At 64.4% G+C, this 16,316-nt stretch overlaps 1 protein-coding gene and 1 long non-coding RNA gene across 29 annotated transcripts in view; one reads left to right on the top strand and one right to left on the bottom strand.

The window, feature by feature from the left end:
- The window catches only part of Crocc2 (ciliary rootlet coiled-coil, rootletin family member 2), a 59,615-nt gene that overhangs the window by 9,860 nt on the left and 33,439 nt on the right, over positions 1-16,316 (bottom strand). For 14 of the 19 annotated variants that reach the window (XR_007349606.1, XR_007349605.1, XM_048808924.1 and 11 more), the window contains 9 exons: positions 12,938-13,051; positions 10,565-10,708; positions 6,954-7,171; positions 6,291-6,450; positions 5,725-5,892; positions 4,427-4,784; positions 4,019-4,203; positions 2,991-3,111; positions 2,244-2,377 (listed from right to left, as the gene is read on the bottom strand). Coding sequence is in view for 15 of the 19 variants with exons in the window: in XM_048808924.1 (XP_048664881.1) it covers positions 2,244-2,377; positions 2,991-3,111; positions 4,019-4,203; positions 4,427-4,784; positions 5,725-5,892; positions 6,291-6,450; positions 6,954-7,171; positions 10,565-10,708; positions 12,938-13,051 (1,602 nt within the window). In the remaining 4 variants the exon portion in view is untranslated. Of the gene's footprint in view, positions 1-1,290; positions 1,435-2,243; positions 2,378-2,990; positions 3,144-3,861; positions 3,905-4,018; positions 4,204-4,426; positions 4,785-5,724; positions 5,893-6,290; positions 6,451-6,953; positions 7,172-10,564; positions 10,709-12,937; positions 13,052-16,316 lie in introns of those variants that run through there. The other 5 variants (XR_007349607.1, XR_007349609.1, XM_048808929.1 and 2 more) reach the window with 5 other exon arrangements.
- Positions 9,898-16,316, top strand: part of LOC125618326 — a 13,570-nt gene continuing 7,151 nt past the window's right edge. For 2 of the 10 annotated variants that reach the window (XR_007349615.1, XR_007349610.1), the window contains exons 1-2: positions 11,224-12,858; positions 13,043-15,908. This is a non-coding gene — a long non-coding RNA (uncharacterized LOC125618326). Of the gene's footprint in view, positions 10,754-11,223; positions 12,859-13,042; positions 15,909-16,316 lie in introns of those variants that run through there. The other 8 variants (XR_007349618.1, XR_007349614.1, XR_007349620.1 and 5 more) reach the window with 8 other exon arrangements.

Below are 16,316 nucleotides of genomic sequence, written 5' to 3'. Positions count from 1 at the left end.
AGGAGGAGGAGGAGAGGCTTGTGAAGTGGAGGCACTGGAAACGCCAGGGCTCACCACAGACAGCAGAAGTCACAGGAAGCAAAGAAGAAACCGACAGTCGGTGACATTTTTAAGTTTCAAAGAAAAATGGGCCTCTGGATCCCACTCTGAAAAGGGCACGGGAGAGGGAGGTCCAGAACCCACACGCCACGTCCCCTGGGCCCACTCAGTGGGAGGCAGAGGGCAAATCCTGAGCCTGGTCCTGGGGGGCAGCTCTGCCCACCTGTGTCCCCAGGCCTGAAGCCCAGCTGCCGGGCTGAGCTGGAGCCAGGGCCCTGCGGCAGGGCGTGAGCCTGGTGTGATGCTGAGGTCACATGAGGTCCCTCGACACAGACCCCTGGGGCAGGTAAGGCTGCCGTCTGTTGCCAAATTAGCCAGGGAGAGAGTGGAGCCTCTTCTCACACCAGCCTCTGGGCTTATGAGGAACAGGGACAGTGGGTGTCGGGTGTGCCGGGACTCAACCTGGGGACCAGCTGGTGACACGGCCACGAGAGGCCCAGAAGCCCTCACCCAGGAGCTGAGTCCCAGAACCTCAAGGAAGCAGACTTCGCCAACACCCGGATGGGTTCAGGGACCCTGCCCAGAGGTCAGGTGAGCCCAAGACTCAGCACCTCAGCTGGCAGGAGGCCCTGCTGAGGGCCCCTGGGCCAGGCCAGCTCCTGATTGTGGACCCGGGGGGAGCAGCTGCTCAGCGGTTGGGAGGGACTGCACGGAGTGTGGGCTGCAGTGGGCAGAGAGCCCGGGTCTGCAGCACCATGGGGGTGGGGTTCAGAACTCTGCAGTCAGAGGGGGCGGGCAGGGGGCACAGGGCCTCCCGAGGGATGGTCTGCAGGAAGTTCTCCTAGGAACAACAGCCTTCCGCCCCCAGGACACAGCCAGAGAGGGGTGTGGGAAGGGTCCCTGGCCCAGCCAGGATCCCTGAGCATAGCAGCACAGCAGGTCACACTAACACTGAAAGACAATGCTCTCAGCCTGTCAGACGCCTGGACCCCAGAGGTGACCAAGACAGAGAGAAGGAGGCCTGTGGGCCATCACTGGAGGGAGAGGGAGAGGGAGAGGGAGGAGGGAGGAGGGAGAGGAGGGAGAGGGAGGANGAGGAGGGAGGAGGAGGGAGAGGGAGGAAAGAGAGGAGGGAGGAGAGGGAGGAGGGAGAAGGAGGGAGGAGAGGGAGAGGGAGGAGGGAGGAGGGAGAAGAGGAGGAGGGAGGAGGAGGGACGGGAGCAGCGAGCCAGCACAGGGGACCTGTCGTACCATAGAAGCCTGGGTGAGGAAGCACCCTGTGCCCATTCCCACGAGAGGGAGGGACTCCACAGCGGATTAAGTGCAGAGCCAGACCATGAGACCTGGGAGTGCCGAGGCCGCCATGGGCACAAGACAGCCGGACACAGCCATTGCCTGCGGGAGGACAGTAAGGGGAAGCTACGCTCTGAGCAGCATGTCACAGAATGTACCGCTAGAGTCCCTTAGAAATAGAAGGAGACGCTGGGGAAGAATCAGCAGGAAGATCCAGCACAGCCCTCCCAGCTTCGGTACATTCCAGAACAGGTCGAGTCTGCAGTATGTCAGTCGTGTAAAGATGGTTGGGAAGGTGCATTTCCCAAAGAACCCTCGCATCCGCCGCGCCTGGAGCGCACCCAGATGAACACCATCCGTGTAAAACAGACTCAGCCCCACTTCTCAGATCCTGGCTCCCAGGCACCTCCCCACTGCTGCCACCTACCATCCTGGACCCTGGCACCCGTCCATGGAAAGGCAGAAGGGAGCTGGGCCAGCGGCTGTCCCCCAGGCCTGGCCCCTTGCCCTCACCTGAGACCATAGCATGTGGCCTGGCGTGGTGGGACGTTTACCTGAATCCTTCAACCCCTTCTGTGTCTGAGCAGCACGGCAAGAAAGGCTGTCCTGCAGCAGCCGGAACACGACCCAAGAGGAGCCCCGTGGCTGGCCAGGGTTCCCCAGGCCTGCCAGTGTGGCCAGAGGGAAGGGTGGCCCCTGACAGCGTGTGCCCTCTGTACAGAGAGCAGGGGCCGGGACAGCCCCCACAGCTCTTCCAGGGGTGGCTCAGCCTGGGGTCTGAGTGCCAGTGACTCTCTAGTGTGCCTGTGCCCCATTCCCACAGGGACTCTGGTCCAGCCCCTGACCTCTGGCCTGACACTCTAAGCTCTTATAGCCCCCTACCTCCCTCCCTGTCCCGCTGCCTGCCCTACCTGTAGCCGCCGCCTCTCCTGGCTGGCCGCCCGCAAGCTGGACAGGTGCTCGGTCTCCAGCCTCCGGAGCGCCTCCTTCTGCAGGGCCCCTGCTGCCCGGGTGCTGCTCAGAGCACCTTCTGCCTGGTGCCGACCTGGGGAACCAGATGGCAGGGGACTCCCAAGGCCTGCAGGCTGCCAGGGGATCACACTCCCAGGACTGCCCCCCCACAGTTCACAGGCTGCAGACGAAGCTCGGAGGACCTGTGACTGGCTCCTCCATAGAGTTCAGGTCCTGGCGATGGCCCTCATTTCCTCTCCTTCAGGCTCCGGGGTCCTCCCACCGCCATTGCCCCTCCCTGCCCCCACCAACATTCCTGTGGCTGACTCTCCCGGAGCCCAGGCTGCCCTCCTGGCCGACACTTCAGGGGGGCAGTCAGTGTCATGCTTGTAAGGGCTGGGTGGGGACCCTTCTGAGGAGGCTAGAGGAGGCCGAGTCCAAGTGGGGGACCCATGTGTGGTTATCTGGGAAGAGGGCCAGGTAGTGGGCACAGCCAGGGCCCAGACCCGGGGTGGGAGTCACAGGAGAGGGGCTAGGCCTGACCTGCAGAGCCTCAGAGTGTCGGGACTGCCCCCGTGCTGGGGTTGCCTCCGTGAGGGAGCGGGCGCTGGCCAGGCCCAGGGCTGGCTTGGGGGCCACCCGCCCCCCTGGAGCTGCTCTCAGACCGCTCCCAGGGGGCAGGGGAGGGAGCAGTGGGCAGCAGTCACCTTCCTCTGCCTCTGCCAGGGCCCTCTGCAGCTGCCCCAGGTGGCTCTGGGCTTGGGCAAGTTCGCTCTCCACCCTGTGCCGCCGGCTGCTCATGCTCTGCACCTGGACATGGGCCTCATCCTGGGCAGAGGAACTAAGGTCAGCAGGACAGCCTGGAGGGCAAGTGGAGGGCAGAGGTGTCCACTAGCAGGCTGGGGTGTCAGGAGGGCAGCTGTAGTAGGGCAGGGCAGTGGACAGTGTGGGCTGTGGGCTGCAGGGAAGGTCAGGCCTGGTGGTTGGATGAGCTGCCCTGCTGGCCTGGGAGGGCCCCGAGTGGCTGGAGGGAGGGCTGGGCAGAGTAGGAGCTGGCAGGGGCTGGACACAGCCTGTGGGCAGTGTGAAGGGAGCCAGGGCTGAGAGGAATGGGACCTGGCCCTGGTCTGGTGTCAGTGGGCAGTGGGCCTGAAGGACTGCTGGGGCCCGGCAGCCCTGGGACTGTCGTCGGCCTCTCCCGCTTGTCAGCCACCAGGGTCCCGAGCCCACCCTGCCACCTGGCCAGTTGGGAAGGGGCAGACTGCAGGCTCTGCTGGAGTCCCGGGGCCAGGAGCACAACTGGACATCCACTGCATAGGTGTCCTCAGGGGAGGGGTCCTGCTGTGCCTGTCCCCGCCTCGGGGACAGTTCTTCAGGGATGGCATGGGATGGCGAGTGCGTGTCCCCAGGGGACATCACAGTGGGCCAACTCCAGGGGCTCTGTGGCCCACCCTGAGGGACAGTGTGGCCCTAGGCCATGTGAGGGTCAGGCCTGGAGGGCAGTGGGATCACAGAGGACCGTCTAGACACTCAGACCGCTCCCAGGGGGCAGGGGAGGGAGCAGTGGGCAGCAGTCACCTTCCTCTGCCTCTGCCGCTGCCCTGCCAGGGTCTCAGTGGGTCTGAGGACAGACACACAGATGGAGAGTCATCTGGGTGAGTTGCTGTGTTCCCTGATCCCAGGGCCCCCAGGGGGTGTGCCCATGTGGGTGGGGAGGACCCCAGTTGCCCCTCACCCGCTCCCGCTGGGCATCTTGAAGTTTCTGCATAAGGTCCCCCAGTGCGTCCTGCACAGAGGCCACATCAATGACCTCTGAGTCGCAGTCTCCAGGTGCAGGTGGGTGCCACCGGGGTGGTGAATGGGCCCTGGTGGGGGAGCTGGCTCTGTACCACTCAGGTGGAGCCTGGGAGCTGTTGGAACCTGCGTCGGTGACAGTGGAGAGGATGTGGGAAGGGTTGGTGACAGAAACGGGGCACTCCCCTTCTTCCTGAAGTTCCTGCTGTGGGCGCTGGGGTGGGGCAGATGTGGGCACAGGCTCCTAATTGCTGGGCCTGGTCCAGCCCCCTCATGTGTGGGTTGTGTGAGGCCTAGGAAGGGGTGGGGTGCCCAGGTCACAGACAGAGCTGGACAGGAGGACACTGACCTTTCATGGGAGAACCAGGTCGTTCTGGGGAGGTGGAGGGGCTCCGACCCTGGAGCCCCAGGCCACGGCGAAGTGTGGAGCACAGCCCGTCCAGCTGGGCCTCCGCGTCCCGCCTGGCACCCTTGGCTTGGGCAAGCTCCTGCTCGAGGTCATGGACCCGGCCATGGGCACTGTCCAGGCGGGCCTGAAGACTGTCAGCCAGGGAGCGGGCCTGCCGCAGCCTCCTGGTGACGTGGTGCACCTCGGCCCACAGGGCCTGCTCAGTCTCCTGGCTCTCGTGCAGGTGTCCTTCCAGCTGCTGTGCCCGGGCCTTCCCTGAGGCCTCTGCCTCCGCCAGCTGCTGCTGCAGGCCCAGCACCTGCAGGAGGGATGTGGGGGGACCAGCCAGGAGACCCAGGCCTCTCTGCCCCTGGGAGACCCTTCCCCAGGCCTCTGGGCCTCAACCCCCTCGCAGGTCACAGCTGGCAGGTGGGGTCACCTGAGCCAGGTGGCACCTGAAGACCACAGAGTGTCCCCTCAGTTGAGAGTCCTGCTGGCAGCCACCTGAAAGCCCCGAGCTGTGGGCAGGGGTCCCAGCACCCCTCCTGCTGGGGGCTCCTCGGCCCCTGCTGCAGACCCTTTAGGACCCACCATGCTGGTCGGGGCACAGCCCTGGGCCAGCATCTGCACACACAGGTGCCCTCTCCACCTGCGTGGGTGAGTCAGGAGTGTGCAGGCTGCAGGGTGGGGAGGGACCAGACAGGCCTCTGAGTCCGAGGTGCAGGGTGGCAAGCAGGCCTGGTCTCATCCTGCTTCCTGGGTGGACACCATGACTCACAGATGGACTGAGGTCACCTGGTGGGTCACGTGGGCTGTGGAAGGTCAGCCCCGGGTTCTTGGGGCCCAGGCTCAATGCGACTGTGGGTGGCACGCCCAGCTTTCTGAGCCAGGGGCCCTGTGTGGTCAGTGACCCTGGGGCTCGGGAGCTCTTCCGGCTCTGGGAGGGTGGAGAGCCCTGGCTGTGTGCAGCCTCTGGTTCAGCACACAGAGCTGGCAGGTGGGCCTGGGGCAGGGTCTCTGTGCAGGTGTGGGGTGGGGGGTGTGTGTGCCTGGGCACAGCGTGAGCTCAGCACCACCGGCTCCTGGCTGCACAGTCACCTAGCAGGTGGGCTGTGCACAGGCCACAGGTGCAGGTGGCAGTCAGCCTAGCAGTGGGTCCTCTGGCCTCCTTCCCGCCCCCATCTGGTGCCTCCTGCCTTTCTGCTCGGGCTCCTTCCTGGCCTCTCCTCAGACCTATCCAAGAAAAGCACAGGTCCTACCTCCTTCCGGGTCTGCTGGAGGGTGGCCTCGGCCTCTGTCACCTGCCTCTGTAGCCCCAGTGCCTCCTGCCGGCTCTGCTGCTGACGCTGGGCATCCTGTGCACCCCGGGCCTGCAGCTCACTCACCTCTTGGCTCTTCCTCCGATTCTCACCTTCCAGCATTCTCACCTGGGAGGGTGGCAGCGCTGGGGCGGGGGCAGGAGCCCCACAGCCTCCCCTCCCTGCCTCTGCTCATGTGTCCTCCCTCTTGGCAGCGGACCATGTTCTGGGAGCCTCAGCTTAAGTCCAGCTCTGGGAGGGGCTTTGGTGCCCCCCGTGACCAGGTGCTGGGAACCGAGCTCAGCCACTCCGCAGACACACGCCTGGTCGTCCTCTCTGGGTGCAGAGCCACCAGTGGAGCTGGACAAGGAGGGCTGGGAGGGGCGCTGACCGGAGAGCTCAGCGGCACGGAGGGGTCTGAGCTGGGCGGGCATCACTAGAAGGTGGCTCTGGTCAGCGTGGCCCCTGGAAGAAGCCCCTCCCAGGACGGCTGAGGGAGCAGCCTGGGGGAGGGTGGGGACCCCTACCTGCCTGCGGCTCTCCTGCAGCTCCCGCCGGGTGTCCTCCCAGGCCTGCTCCAGTTCCTGCAGCCTGGCCCGCAGCCCCCTGGCCTCCTGATGAGCAGCTGCCCAGGCCTCCTCCAGCCCCAGCAGCTTCTGCTCCTGCTCCTCCTGGGACCGCTGAAAACTGAGCCAGCACCAGAGGCTGGCTGGACACCCCAGGCCTGACCTCCTCAGGGGGGGCCTGTGGCTGCCTGGCTGCCTCCCCAAGTAAGACCCGGTCCCTAGTGCAGACCCTATGCACTGTTCCAAGACCCAGCCTCATCCAGATCCGAGCACCTGCCAGCAGGGGCCTTGTCCAGTGTCCACTGTCCACCTCTTCAGCCTCTCTGTAGCCTGCCTCTCACCTCTCTGGCCCTCACCACACCACTGGAGACCTCATGTCTTGCGCCAACCTGCTGTGCCTCAGAGGGGCCTTCCTGCAGCCCGGCCAGGCCCCATCTCCCACAGGCCAGGCTGGCCTGTCTAAGGGGCTGCGAGGCAACTCCTTGAAGGCAGGGACCATGTCCACCCCTCTTCCCTGCTGCTTGGGCTGGCCCTGGCAGGCCTCTCAGACGGGGTAGGGGTTGGCGCCTCTCCCCACTGTCTGTCTGGCCCAGACCCCTCCCTGCAGCCTGGGCTGAGCCACACCTGGCCTCCTCCTGCGCGGCCCTGCGGACGGCGGCCCGCAGCTCGGCGTTGGAGCCCTGCAGCACGCTCTTCTCAAGGGCCTCATCACGCAGCGCCCGGCGGGCCTCCAGGACCTCCCTGTGCAGACCCTCTCGGCTCTCCTCCCAGCCCTGTCGCTCCTGGCGCAGGCTGACCAGCTCCTCCTGGGCTACCTTCAGCTGTGCCCGCAGCCTCTCAGCCTGATGGAAGCATGTGGCTCTGGTGGCTGGCCGAGGACCCGTGGTCCAGGACAGCCGTGGGCCACACAGGTGAAACTGGTCTGGCAGGTGCTGGTGTCTACGCAGCCTGGGAGCCTAGACACCAGCCCCGCCCTCCACGGGGAGGACCTTTCTACCACTGCTGAGGCCAGGGGGCAGCTTAGGAGGGCCAGTCCCTAAGCCCAGTCCCCATCCTGGCCTGTCCCTGTCCTGGACTCCAGGACACTGACCACTGCTGGGCAGGGCCTGCCTGGGCGTAGTCTGCTCACACATCTGCACTGTCCTCACCAATATTCAGCTGCTGCTGCCCGGTGGCCCTTCCTACTTGCTGCCTCTGCACCCACTCCTCCCCTGCAATGAGGGTCAGCGAGGGCCACTCCTGCCCTGCAGTGGGCAGCTGGGTCAGCAACCCAGTGGCTCAGCACTGGCCACTGCATGGTTATGGGCATGCCTACCGACTCCGGCCTCCTTGCTCTGCCTCCTCCATCCACGGGGAGGCAGTGGGGAGAGAGAAGAGCGCCTGGGCCCTCAGAATTTTCTGGCAGTTGGGAAGCCACTGGTGCTGGGCTGCCCAGCTGCTGGGACTGGAAGCTGTCCCCATTATAGGAGCCCTGCACAAAGCTCAGCCCACAGGAGCAGGGTCTCAGGCCTGGGAGCAGGAGGCACAGAAAGAAGGCCACTGTGGGTGGGCTCTGGGGCCAGCAGGAGCCGCGGCCCCCACCCCACTCCTGGCCTTGTGCGTCCTGCACACCTGAGCTGCCCCATGGTGCTGTGAGTCCTCGTTCCCTGCCAGGGTTGTCCAGGGCCCAGAGTATGACCCCATCACACTGGAACCAGGACACGTTCCCCCTGCACCAGTGGCCTCTTCACCCACAGGGTCCTCCAGGTAGGCCTGGAGGGGGTAGTTACGTAACGGAGTTGGCCCCCAGGCTGCAGCATGGGAGTGGGAGGGTCAGCAGCCTGGAAGACACAGGTTTCTCAAGGTACTGGGCTCCCAGGATGGAAGGGTCTGGGGAGGCCAACTGGGCAGGCTCAGAGCCGCAGCACTCAGGCTATGGGTGGTGGGAGCTTGCTGGGCCCAGCCTGGACCCCTGGCCTCCTGCCTCCCAGGCCTGAGCTATGGCCCTGACCAGCTGCCTCTGGGAAGGCTCCATCCTGGCTCTCGCGGGCCCCTGGGGAGGAGGCGGTGGAGGAAGTGGGCAGGGGAAAGCCGAGAGGGAAGCCACAAACACTCGGCGAGTGGCTGCTGTGCCCAAAGCAAACCCCTCTTTTCTGGCTGTTTTCACAGGACATTGTCCAGGCCCCTGGCCGCCTGGCCCGGAGTCTGCCTGCTGTTCTTGTTGTTCTGTTTTTGGGAAGGGCCCGAGCCTCCCCTCAGCTCCCCTCCTACCCCCACATGTGGGAGCAGCAACTGTGCCGAGCATTTTCCGCTGAGCTCAGCAGAAATCCGCCCAGGAGGTCAAGGACCAGGAAAAGGGCCCATCCATCATAAGAGAAGCTGTTTTCGTTTCCCAGGGCGGAGGGGATGAAAACAAGCAAAACAAACCCCCACCCCCACCCTACCCACCCCCACCTCTACCCCCTGTGTCTGCCCACCCGCCTCATAAGAGCAGCCGTCCCTTTTACGGGAACTTTACAGCCAAATTGCTTAATGTGATTATAATAATTATTTCTTTACTAGAAATTGTATAAACAGCCGCTTTTGAAACCTCCTGCAGGGGGGCAGCTGCGGAGGAGGCAGGGAGGGAAAGCGGGGGAGGGGCAGCTGTGGGCTGGCCTGGGGGCCAGTGTGCAGTGTGCATGCACAAGTGGGTGTGCAAACGTGTGGCCGAGTGAGAGTGTGCATGCACCGTCCACAGGCATGATGGATGTGCTTGCATGTGCACACGTGTGTGCTTGCCATTCATCTTTATGCTGCATGTGTGTTTGGTGGTGCCGGAATGTGTTTGCATGTGTGAGTGCGTGAATGCATGTGAGAGCCTGGGTATGCATGTGCACATGTTCAGTGTGCACTTATCACTTGGTGTGCGTGCTCTTAAGCAGCGTGGGATATGTACACACAACGGGTGGATGGTGCTGGCCCCATCTGTGTGTGGGGTGAGCCTCGGGCAGGGCCCGGAAGGTCCTCCAGCCTACAGGCTCTGGTTTCCATAGCAACCCTGGGCTCACCTGGCGCCTGCTTCTCTGTGATTGTTCCTCTGAGCACCCCCTCAGTCCCCTGTCACTCCTACACCCTTTCTGGGGTCCCCACTCTGTTTCTGGGGCCATCACTTCCCTTGTGGGGGTCCCCTTCCCCTTGTGAGGTCCCTACTCCTTTTGTGGGGTCTCCACTCCCTTTCTAGGGTCCTCTCTGACCACCTGGATCTGCCCTGAGCCTATGTCCACCTGGATCCACCAGAACAAATGTGTCCCCAGCCTCCCCACTGCCCCATCTTGGAAAGCTCACCCTCCTTCCCGTGGTCACTGACCAGGTCTGACTTGGAAATTGGCTGGGAGGAGCCCCTTCTTTTTGGGGCCAGTGTGAATAGCCCGTCGTGGTAAATCATGCTGTCTTCCTCTCGGGGGCTCACGCGGGGCGTGCCTGGGGGGGCTGAGCCCCTCTCCCTGCTCGGCCCACAGCCCAGGGAGCCAGGAGGCCACCTGCCCCCCGCAGGTCCCTCTGGGCTTTGCTGGCCCCTTGTCCAGCCCTCAGCCACATGTCCCCTGCCCTGCCTCTTGCAGGCACCTCCAAGTCCTGTCAAATCTCCTCAGAAACCCGTCTCCATCTGCTGGCCTGCTGGGCCCCAGTTGGCCTCTCTGTGGCTCCTTCTGCCCCTGCCTGTCCCCACCCCATCATGATCACATGGGGACTGGGCCACTGGGGTCTCTGTGCCAACACCAGGACCCCGCCAGGCCCCTGACCATCCCTGAAAACCCCACGAGCCCCTTGTCTCCTCCTGCCCCTCCACACCCAGCCTCGTCCCATCCCAGTGCCACCAGGGCTGCCCTGCCTGGTCTTCCCACAGCCGAGAGGCTGAGTCCAGCCTCCCCGTGTCCACCCCCAGTCGCAGCTGCCTCCCAAGAGAGACCACAGACCCTGCCCAGGGAGGTGCCCCTGGACTCCGGGCGTCTGCGCTGTGTGGAATGAGAGTGCTGGGCCGGGTGTGGCTCCACACCTGGACCCTGTGTCCTGGCCAGCCTCCCACGAGTTGGCCCTCCCTGGCCATCCTCCTGGGGCCCAGCCTCTCCTGTGGCCAGGACTCGGACGGTCACGCCCACCCTCCCCACGCCAAATTCACCCTTGTAGGTTTGGAATCTTGGCCAGCTTTCCCTCCCCAAGGGCAGCTCTGAGCGCCAGCGCAGCCCCACCCACTCGGCTCCTCCTGCTGCCCTCACCTCTCTCTGGGCACTGCTCCTCCCGGCTGCCATCTCCCGGAGACTCTGGCTCAGAGCTGCGGCCTGTGTCTGGTGGGAGGAGATGGCCTCCTCAAACTGGGCCTGAAGGGCCTGTAGCTCCTCTGTCCTGGTGCTGAGGGTGGCCTGGGGAAGCAGGGACACACCACACATCAGGGAGGCCAGTCTGAGGTAGGTGTCCCATGGGGTGCAGCTGGGGGTGCCAGTCAGGCATGCTGACGGCCCAGCATGTTGGTGAAGGGCAGAGGTGCTGGCCCAGAGGGGGGCTCCGGGAGGGGGCTGAGGCTCCAACCTGTCTCCCACCTCTGTTTCCCCTCTGGGGCTCCCAAGCCACCAGACCACGGCAGGGGACGCTGGGCCTAGGACCCCAGAGCCGACGGCTGGCCTGCCTACCATATCCCTGCTGGGCTCCTGGGCTCAGGGGGAGGGTCAGGAATGGCCATCTGCCATGTGGACAGGCCCTGCCCTCAGTGATGCGGGGCAGTCAGCTGGGGTCACCTCTGCCCTGGCAGGGCCTGCTGGCCACACAGGCCCAGGATGTAGAGGAGCCCCCTGGGGCCTGAGGCCTGCAGCATTCACTGAGGTCACCCAGGAGAGGCGGGCTCACCCTGAGGCAGTGCCCATTTCCCCTCCCCGGGGGACCCAGGCCCATCTGCATGGGCTGAGGAGGCCAGAACATCGTTAGAGATGCTCTTCCCGGGAAGGGGGTGCCGCTGTGCTGCTCCTCCTCCCTGGACTGTCCAATGGCAGGTGGAGGGGACACCCACTGTCTCTGCCAGCTGCCAGTGTGAAGCACTCAGCCTTGCCTGCCCTTGGATGCCACCCTGCCTAGGCAGCTCTGGAACCACTTGGGACCCAGCCTAGCCCAAACTGTCCTCCTGTCCCACACCTGCTCTCCTGTCCAGTGAGGACGCTCCCCACCTACCCTGGGCCACAGTGTCCTCACATGGGGGTTCTTCCCCAGGCCACAGGATCTGTGGCCTACTAGCAGCAGCTGGGCAGAGGAGGGCAGCTGAGGGGACACGGGGTGCCAGGGAGGCACAGGGGCCATGTGGGAGCCCCCCGTCCTGCAGGCCGCTGCCTGGGGCACTGCTGTGGGCCTCCACCGGCTCTGGCAGGAGCACAGCGGGCTCTTCTACCCCCACTGCCTCCTGGACGGACGCGTCACCTTGGACAGCTGGACCTGGGCTTCGTGCCCTGGCACGGCCCCAGAACTGCTTGTTCAGTGAGGCTGGAGGACACCTGGGGACCTTGGGGACAGGTTCTGGCCGAGAGCCCTGAGGTGGCCATGACAGCCCGCAGGCCCCTGTGCCCTGGTGGCTCTTGACCATGTCACCCCAGCTGTTCCTTGGCTGCGCTTCCACTCCCACTCCTCTCAGAGGGTTTGATTCCTGATTTTGGAGCTGAGGTGGTAAAAGAGCCCCAAGGAGCTCCCCGAGGAGCTCACTGGCCGGCAGGTCCATCCTGGGTCCAGGGGAGACCCAGCCACACAAATGCTCCAGGAGCCAGCTCCCGGAGGCTCCCCTGAGAGCGGCGGGCGTCCCTCCCCGTCTCAGCGCTTTCTTGGTTCCCTGCCCACAGGGGGGCTGAGAGAGTAGCTGGGAAGGGCACAGCCCCATCCTCCAGCCCGGGGACCCTCTCAGCCTGCCTCAGGAAAGGGACCCGGCCGAGGTGGCGGCTGGGAGCACAAAGTCTGGGGCCAGGCTTTCCTGGGTCCCGGCTGCCTTGGACTGCCCTGCCCAGAGTGACATGGGGTCTGGTCTGGGTGTCAGGGGAGGGCCAGGTAGGAACACGATTCCTGCGGCACAGCGTCCCCTGGTCAGCCAGGAGTCCCCATCCCCACGTCAGAACCAGCAAGCGCCCTCCCCCAGGCCTGCCACTCATCACACCTGCTCCCACCCCACCTCACACCTCCCAGGCAGGCAGCACAGGTGGGTGGCCTCGGGGGCCGTGTGGTGGCAGGGACCCCAGTGGGTGAGCCTCTGCAGCCCCTGGGTCCCAGCTGGGCCTCCCACCGCACAGCAAGGCGAGGCTGGTTGGTGTGGCTGCAGACGGCCACAGGCCTGGGGGCAGCCCTCCCCCTCCTCCCTGGCCAGGCCTCCCCTCTGGGCCCCCGCTGGTTCTGAGGGCTGGGAGCACTGGGCAATTGGGGTCCGAGCACCCGGACCTGCCCAGGCAGGGACTAGAGCGCAGCCTGGGCTTCCTGCCACCAGACTCTCTGCTCCCTGGCGCAGGAAGCCCTGGGCAGCGGCCATGCTCCTGGGACAGGAGGAAAGGTGAGCTGGTGTCTGCCGCAGGTTGGGCCGTGCATGGCCAGGCCAGGGGCTGGTTGCTGGCTCCGGGTGGTGGGCTCACCTCGGCTCGTGCCTGCTGCCCCCGGGCCTCCTGCTGCGCGTGCTCCAGGTCCCGCGTGGCCCTGGACAGCTTCTCCTTCAGCAGGCTCCTCTCTGCTTCCTTTAGAGACAGGGCCTGGACACAGGGTGCTCATGAGAGGGCTGCAGAGCTGGGGCTGGGCCTCCTCACAGGACAGGCCAGCAGAGCGGCGAGGACCAGAGACCCTGCCTCCACCCCTGCTGCCGAGGAGGGCGGCCTGGGGCCTGGGCCTGGGGCCTGCGCCCAGAGCTTTCCCTCTGCCCCAGGCCCTCCTACCTGGCACTGCCCTCAGACAGTCCTCTTGGGGTGCCCCTATCCTTATCTGCCTAGGTCCTGCTCTCTCCCAGTGCAGACCAGAACTCCATGACCCCGAATCCCTGCAGACTGTGGTCCCACAGTGCACACAAAGGAGCCTCCAATGGCCCTGGAGCACCCCAGATGTCCATCTCACTAACGGTGAGAGGAGGGTAGGCGGCTGGACCCAGAGAGGCCAAGTTTGTCCCCATGCCAAGGGGGACGGGCTGCTCCACCAGCAACCCGTGGACAGTGGAAGGAATCGGCCATGCCCGTCAACACCACAAGCGCTGATTCCCTCCCTGCCCAAGCCCACTGGGGAAGGGAGGCCTAGAGACGCTGTCCATGTGCAGGACATCCAGCTCAGCTCTCTTCTGTCACTGTTTATGACACTGAAAGCAACGAGCAGGAGGTGACCTCGGTGTGAGCCACAAGAGGCCCGTGCCTGGTGGCCTCGCACCCAAGAGAACATCACAGCAGTGGAGAAGCCTCACGAAGCCCCGACTGCCGTGCAGAGGCCCCGGGACCCGGGATCGGGAGGCCCCGAGAGCAGGTGGGCTCCATACCTCCGCAGTAGAGGTGCCGGAGGGAACGTGGGGCTGAGCCCCCCGTCCAGTAGAAACCGTCCAAGAAACCATCCGTAGAGTTGGCACTGGGGTCTCTCCCCAGGCCAGTGCTGTGTGGCCCAGTCCTCCGACTTGAGCCGGGCAGAGGCAGGAGGAAAGCCCCACTGTTAGGTGAGGGTGGGTTTGGCAGGATGTGCCCCAGGCTCGTTGAGGAGTGCCCGCGGGGTTGCGTGAGCAGCCTCAGGGAGGGGGTGCTTCCTAAACCCTCTCCTGGTCTCCCCCGGAGTCCCCGGCAGGAGCCTCTTCATCTGGGAAATGGCCATGTCGTCACTGTCACTCATGCTGGCCCCGGGAGCACATCTGAGACTGTGCCAACGAGCTGCCACGTGGTGGCCTTCTGCCCAGTTTCAGGTGGTTAGAGGGAGACTTGGAGCCTGGTGTCAGCTCCTGGTCTCTAGGAGGAGGACGGGACACCAACTTTAACCGGGTGGACAATCATTCTATTGATGGTGAAACCCTGGATGGACGCTGAGTGGCCTCCAGGATGGTGACAGCAGAGACTCCAGGGCTGCAGGCCCGGCCTGCCTGGACCCCAGCCCCACGTCTCTTGTCTCCCCATGCAGCCTTCTCGAGACTCGTGGGGTCAGGCCACGCTTTCTGGGGTCCCAGGAGGTGGTCTCTGGGTCCTGGCTCGAGGGGCTGGTGGGAACCCCACACTGGCAGTTGCTGGCACAGGTCCAGGTGGCCTTGAGATGGCGACATCTGAGATGAGGCAGTGGCATGGGGACTGGGCCCCTAAATTGTGGGGTCTGAGCTGGCCCAGCACTGCAGGGGACACCAGGAAACAAGTCCCGAGGAGCCGGCAGTGTGGCAGGGACGGCCTCGTATCTGGGATGATTTTGGAAATGAAGGCACCCTGCTTGGCCCTCTCCCTCCCTGGAGCCCTCGTTTATTCCAGTCAGGGCCAGGGCTCTTCTGTCCCTCTTGAGACCCTCATTAGTGGACACAGTAAGAAGGTGCCCGGTGAAAGTCTTAAAAGGATCTGTTTATGGGCCAAACAGAACGGAGCCAGCCCCGCTCAGTCCATGCAGCCAGGAGAGTGGGGAACGGAGGGGAAGCGTGTCTCTGTGCTGCTGCCCCGCTGCGTGCGTCTCTGACTCTGGTCCACCTGGAGCCCCCTCAGGGGCTGGTGACCTGCCCCCTCCTGCTCTCCCTGCTCAGCTGTCTCTGTATGGGTGGCCGCATATGTAGGGCAGCTCCCAGGTGCATGTGATTTGGGCAGTGCTGCCTGGTGGGTGGTGTCGGAGGAGTGAGGCCACACAGGGCCTGGGTCACTTGGCCTCTCTGGGCCTCTTTCCTCCCATGGCACAGGTAACACCACTGCATCCCCAGGGCCTCTGGACCTGCCCTTCTTTGGCTAGCCCTGCCCAGCCCTGGCCTCTCCCATCTTCCCTGGTCTCAGTCTCTCTTCCCCACCCCGTCACGACACCCCTACTCAGAACGGCCACTGCTCCCCATCACCCACACCTGCTGTGAGACACCCTTGGTGACACCCCTGTATCCCCACTGGCTTCCGGGCCTGCCACAGCCTGGTGGCTGTGACCCTCCTTGACCTCCCCAGGTTCCCGTTCCTCCTCCCAGGCCACCGCAGGATGCAGGGTGGTGGCTGCTAGGAGCAGGGACGGCCGCACCCACCAGGCGAGTTGCCAGCCCCCGCCAAGGGATTCCAGTAAAGTGGGCTCAAAAGAGTGCGCCCCCCAGCACAGAGCATCAAACTAGAAAGGCAGTGGGACAATAAGACTGGCTGTTTCAGTCACCAACCCCCAGCCGTACTGTGTGCCAGCAGCTGGTCCTCGTCAGGCGGTGGCAGCCCACGGGGTTGTCTACCTGTCTTCCCATATTCTCTCCACAGCGAACACTTCAGGGTGGCCTGTGCCCTGGAGAAGCCTGCACTCACCCCTCAGACCCAATGAGGTCTCAGCCTCTGGGGGACGGATGGCCAGTGAGTGGTGATGGTTGTCTACCTGCGCTGGGGGTCAGACTGAATACCCTGATGCACAACTGGACGACTGGCTGAGCAGATGGATGGATAGGTGGGTGAGTGGACGGGCAGGTGGGTGCATGTGTGAATGTGTGTGTATGGTTGTATGGATAGATATAGTGGGTGTACATCTGTGGGTGTTGATGGGTGGGCGGGTGACATGCGGATATATGGGTGGATGTGGGTAGGGTAGGTGGGTGGATGTGTGGATGGATGTGTTGATGGGTAGGTGGGTAGATGGCTGGCTGGCTGGCTGGATGTGTTGATGGGTAGGTGGGTGGGTGGATGTGTGGATGGATGTGTTGATGGGTAGGTGGGTAGATGGATAGGTGGATGGATGTGTTGATGGGTAGGTGGGTAGATGGGTGGATGGGTGGATGGATGATGTGTTGATGGGTAGGTGGGTAGATGGATGGGTGGATGGATGTGTTGATGGGTAGGTGGGTAGATGGGTGGATGG

Source organism: Marmota marmota, unplaced genomic scaffold (genome assembly GCF_001458135.2).
Source record: "Marmota marmota marmota unplaced genomic scaffold, marMar, whole genome shotgun sequence".
In the NCBI taxonomy this organism is placed as follows: Eukaryota; Metazoa; Chordata; class Mammalia; order Rodentia; family Sciuridae; genus Marmota; species Marmota marmota.
Note: the sequence above shows the minus strand (reverse complement) of the source record. Positions and strands in the feature narration are given on the sequence as shown.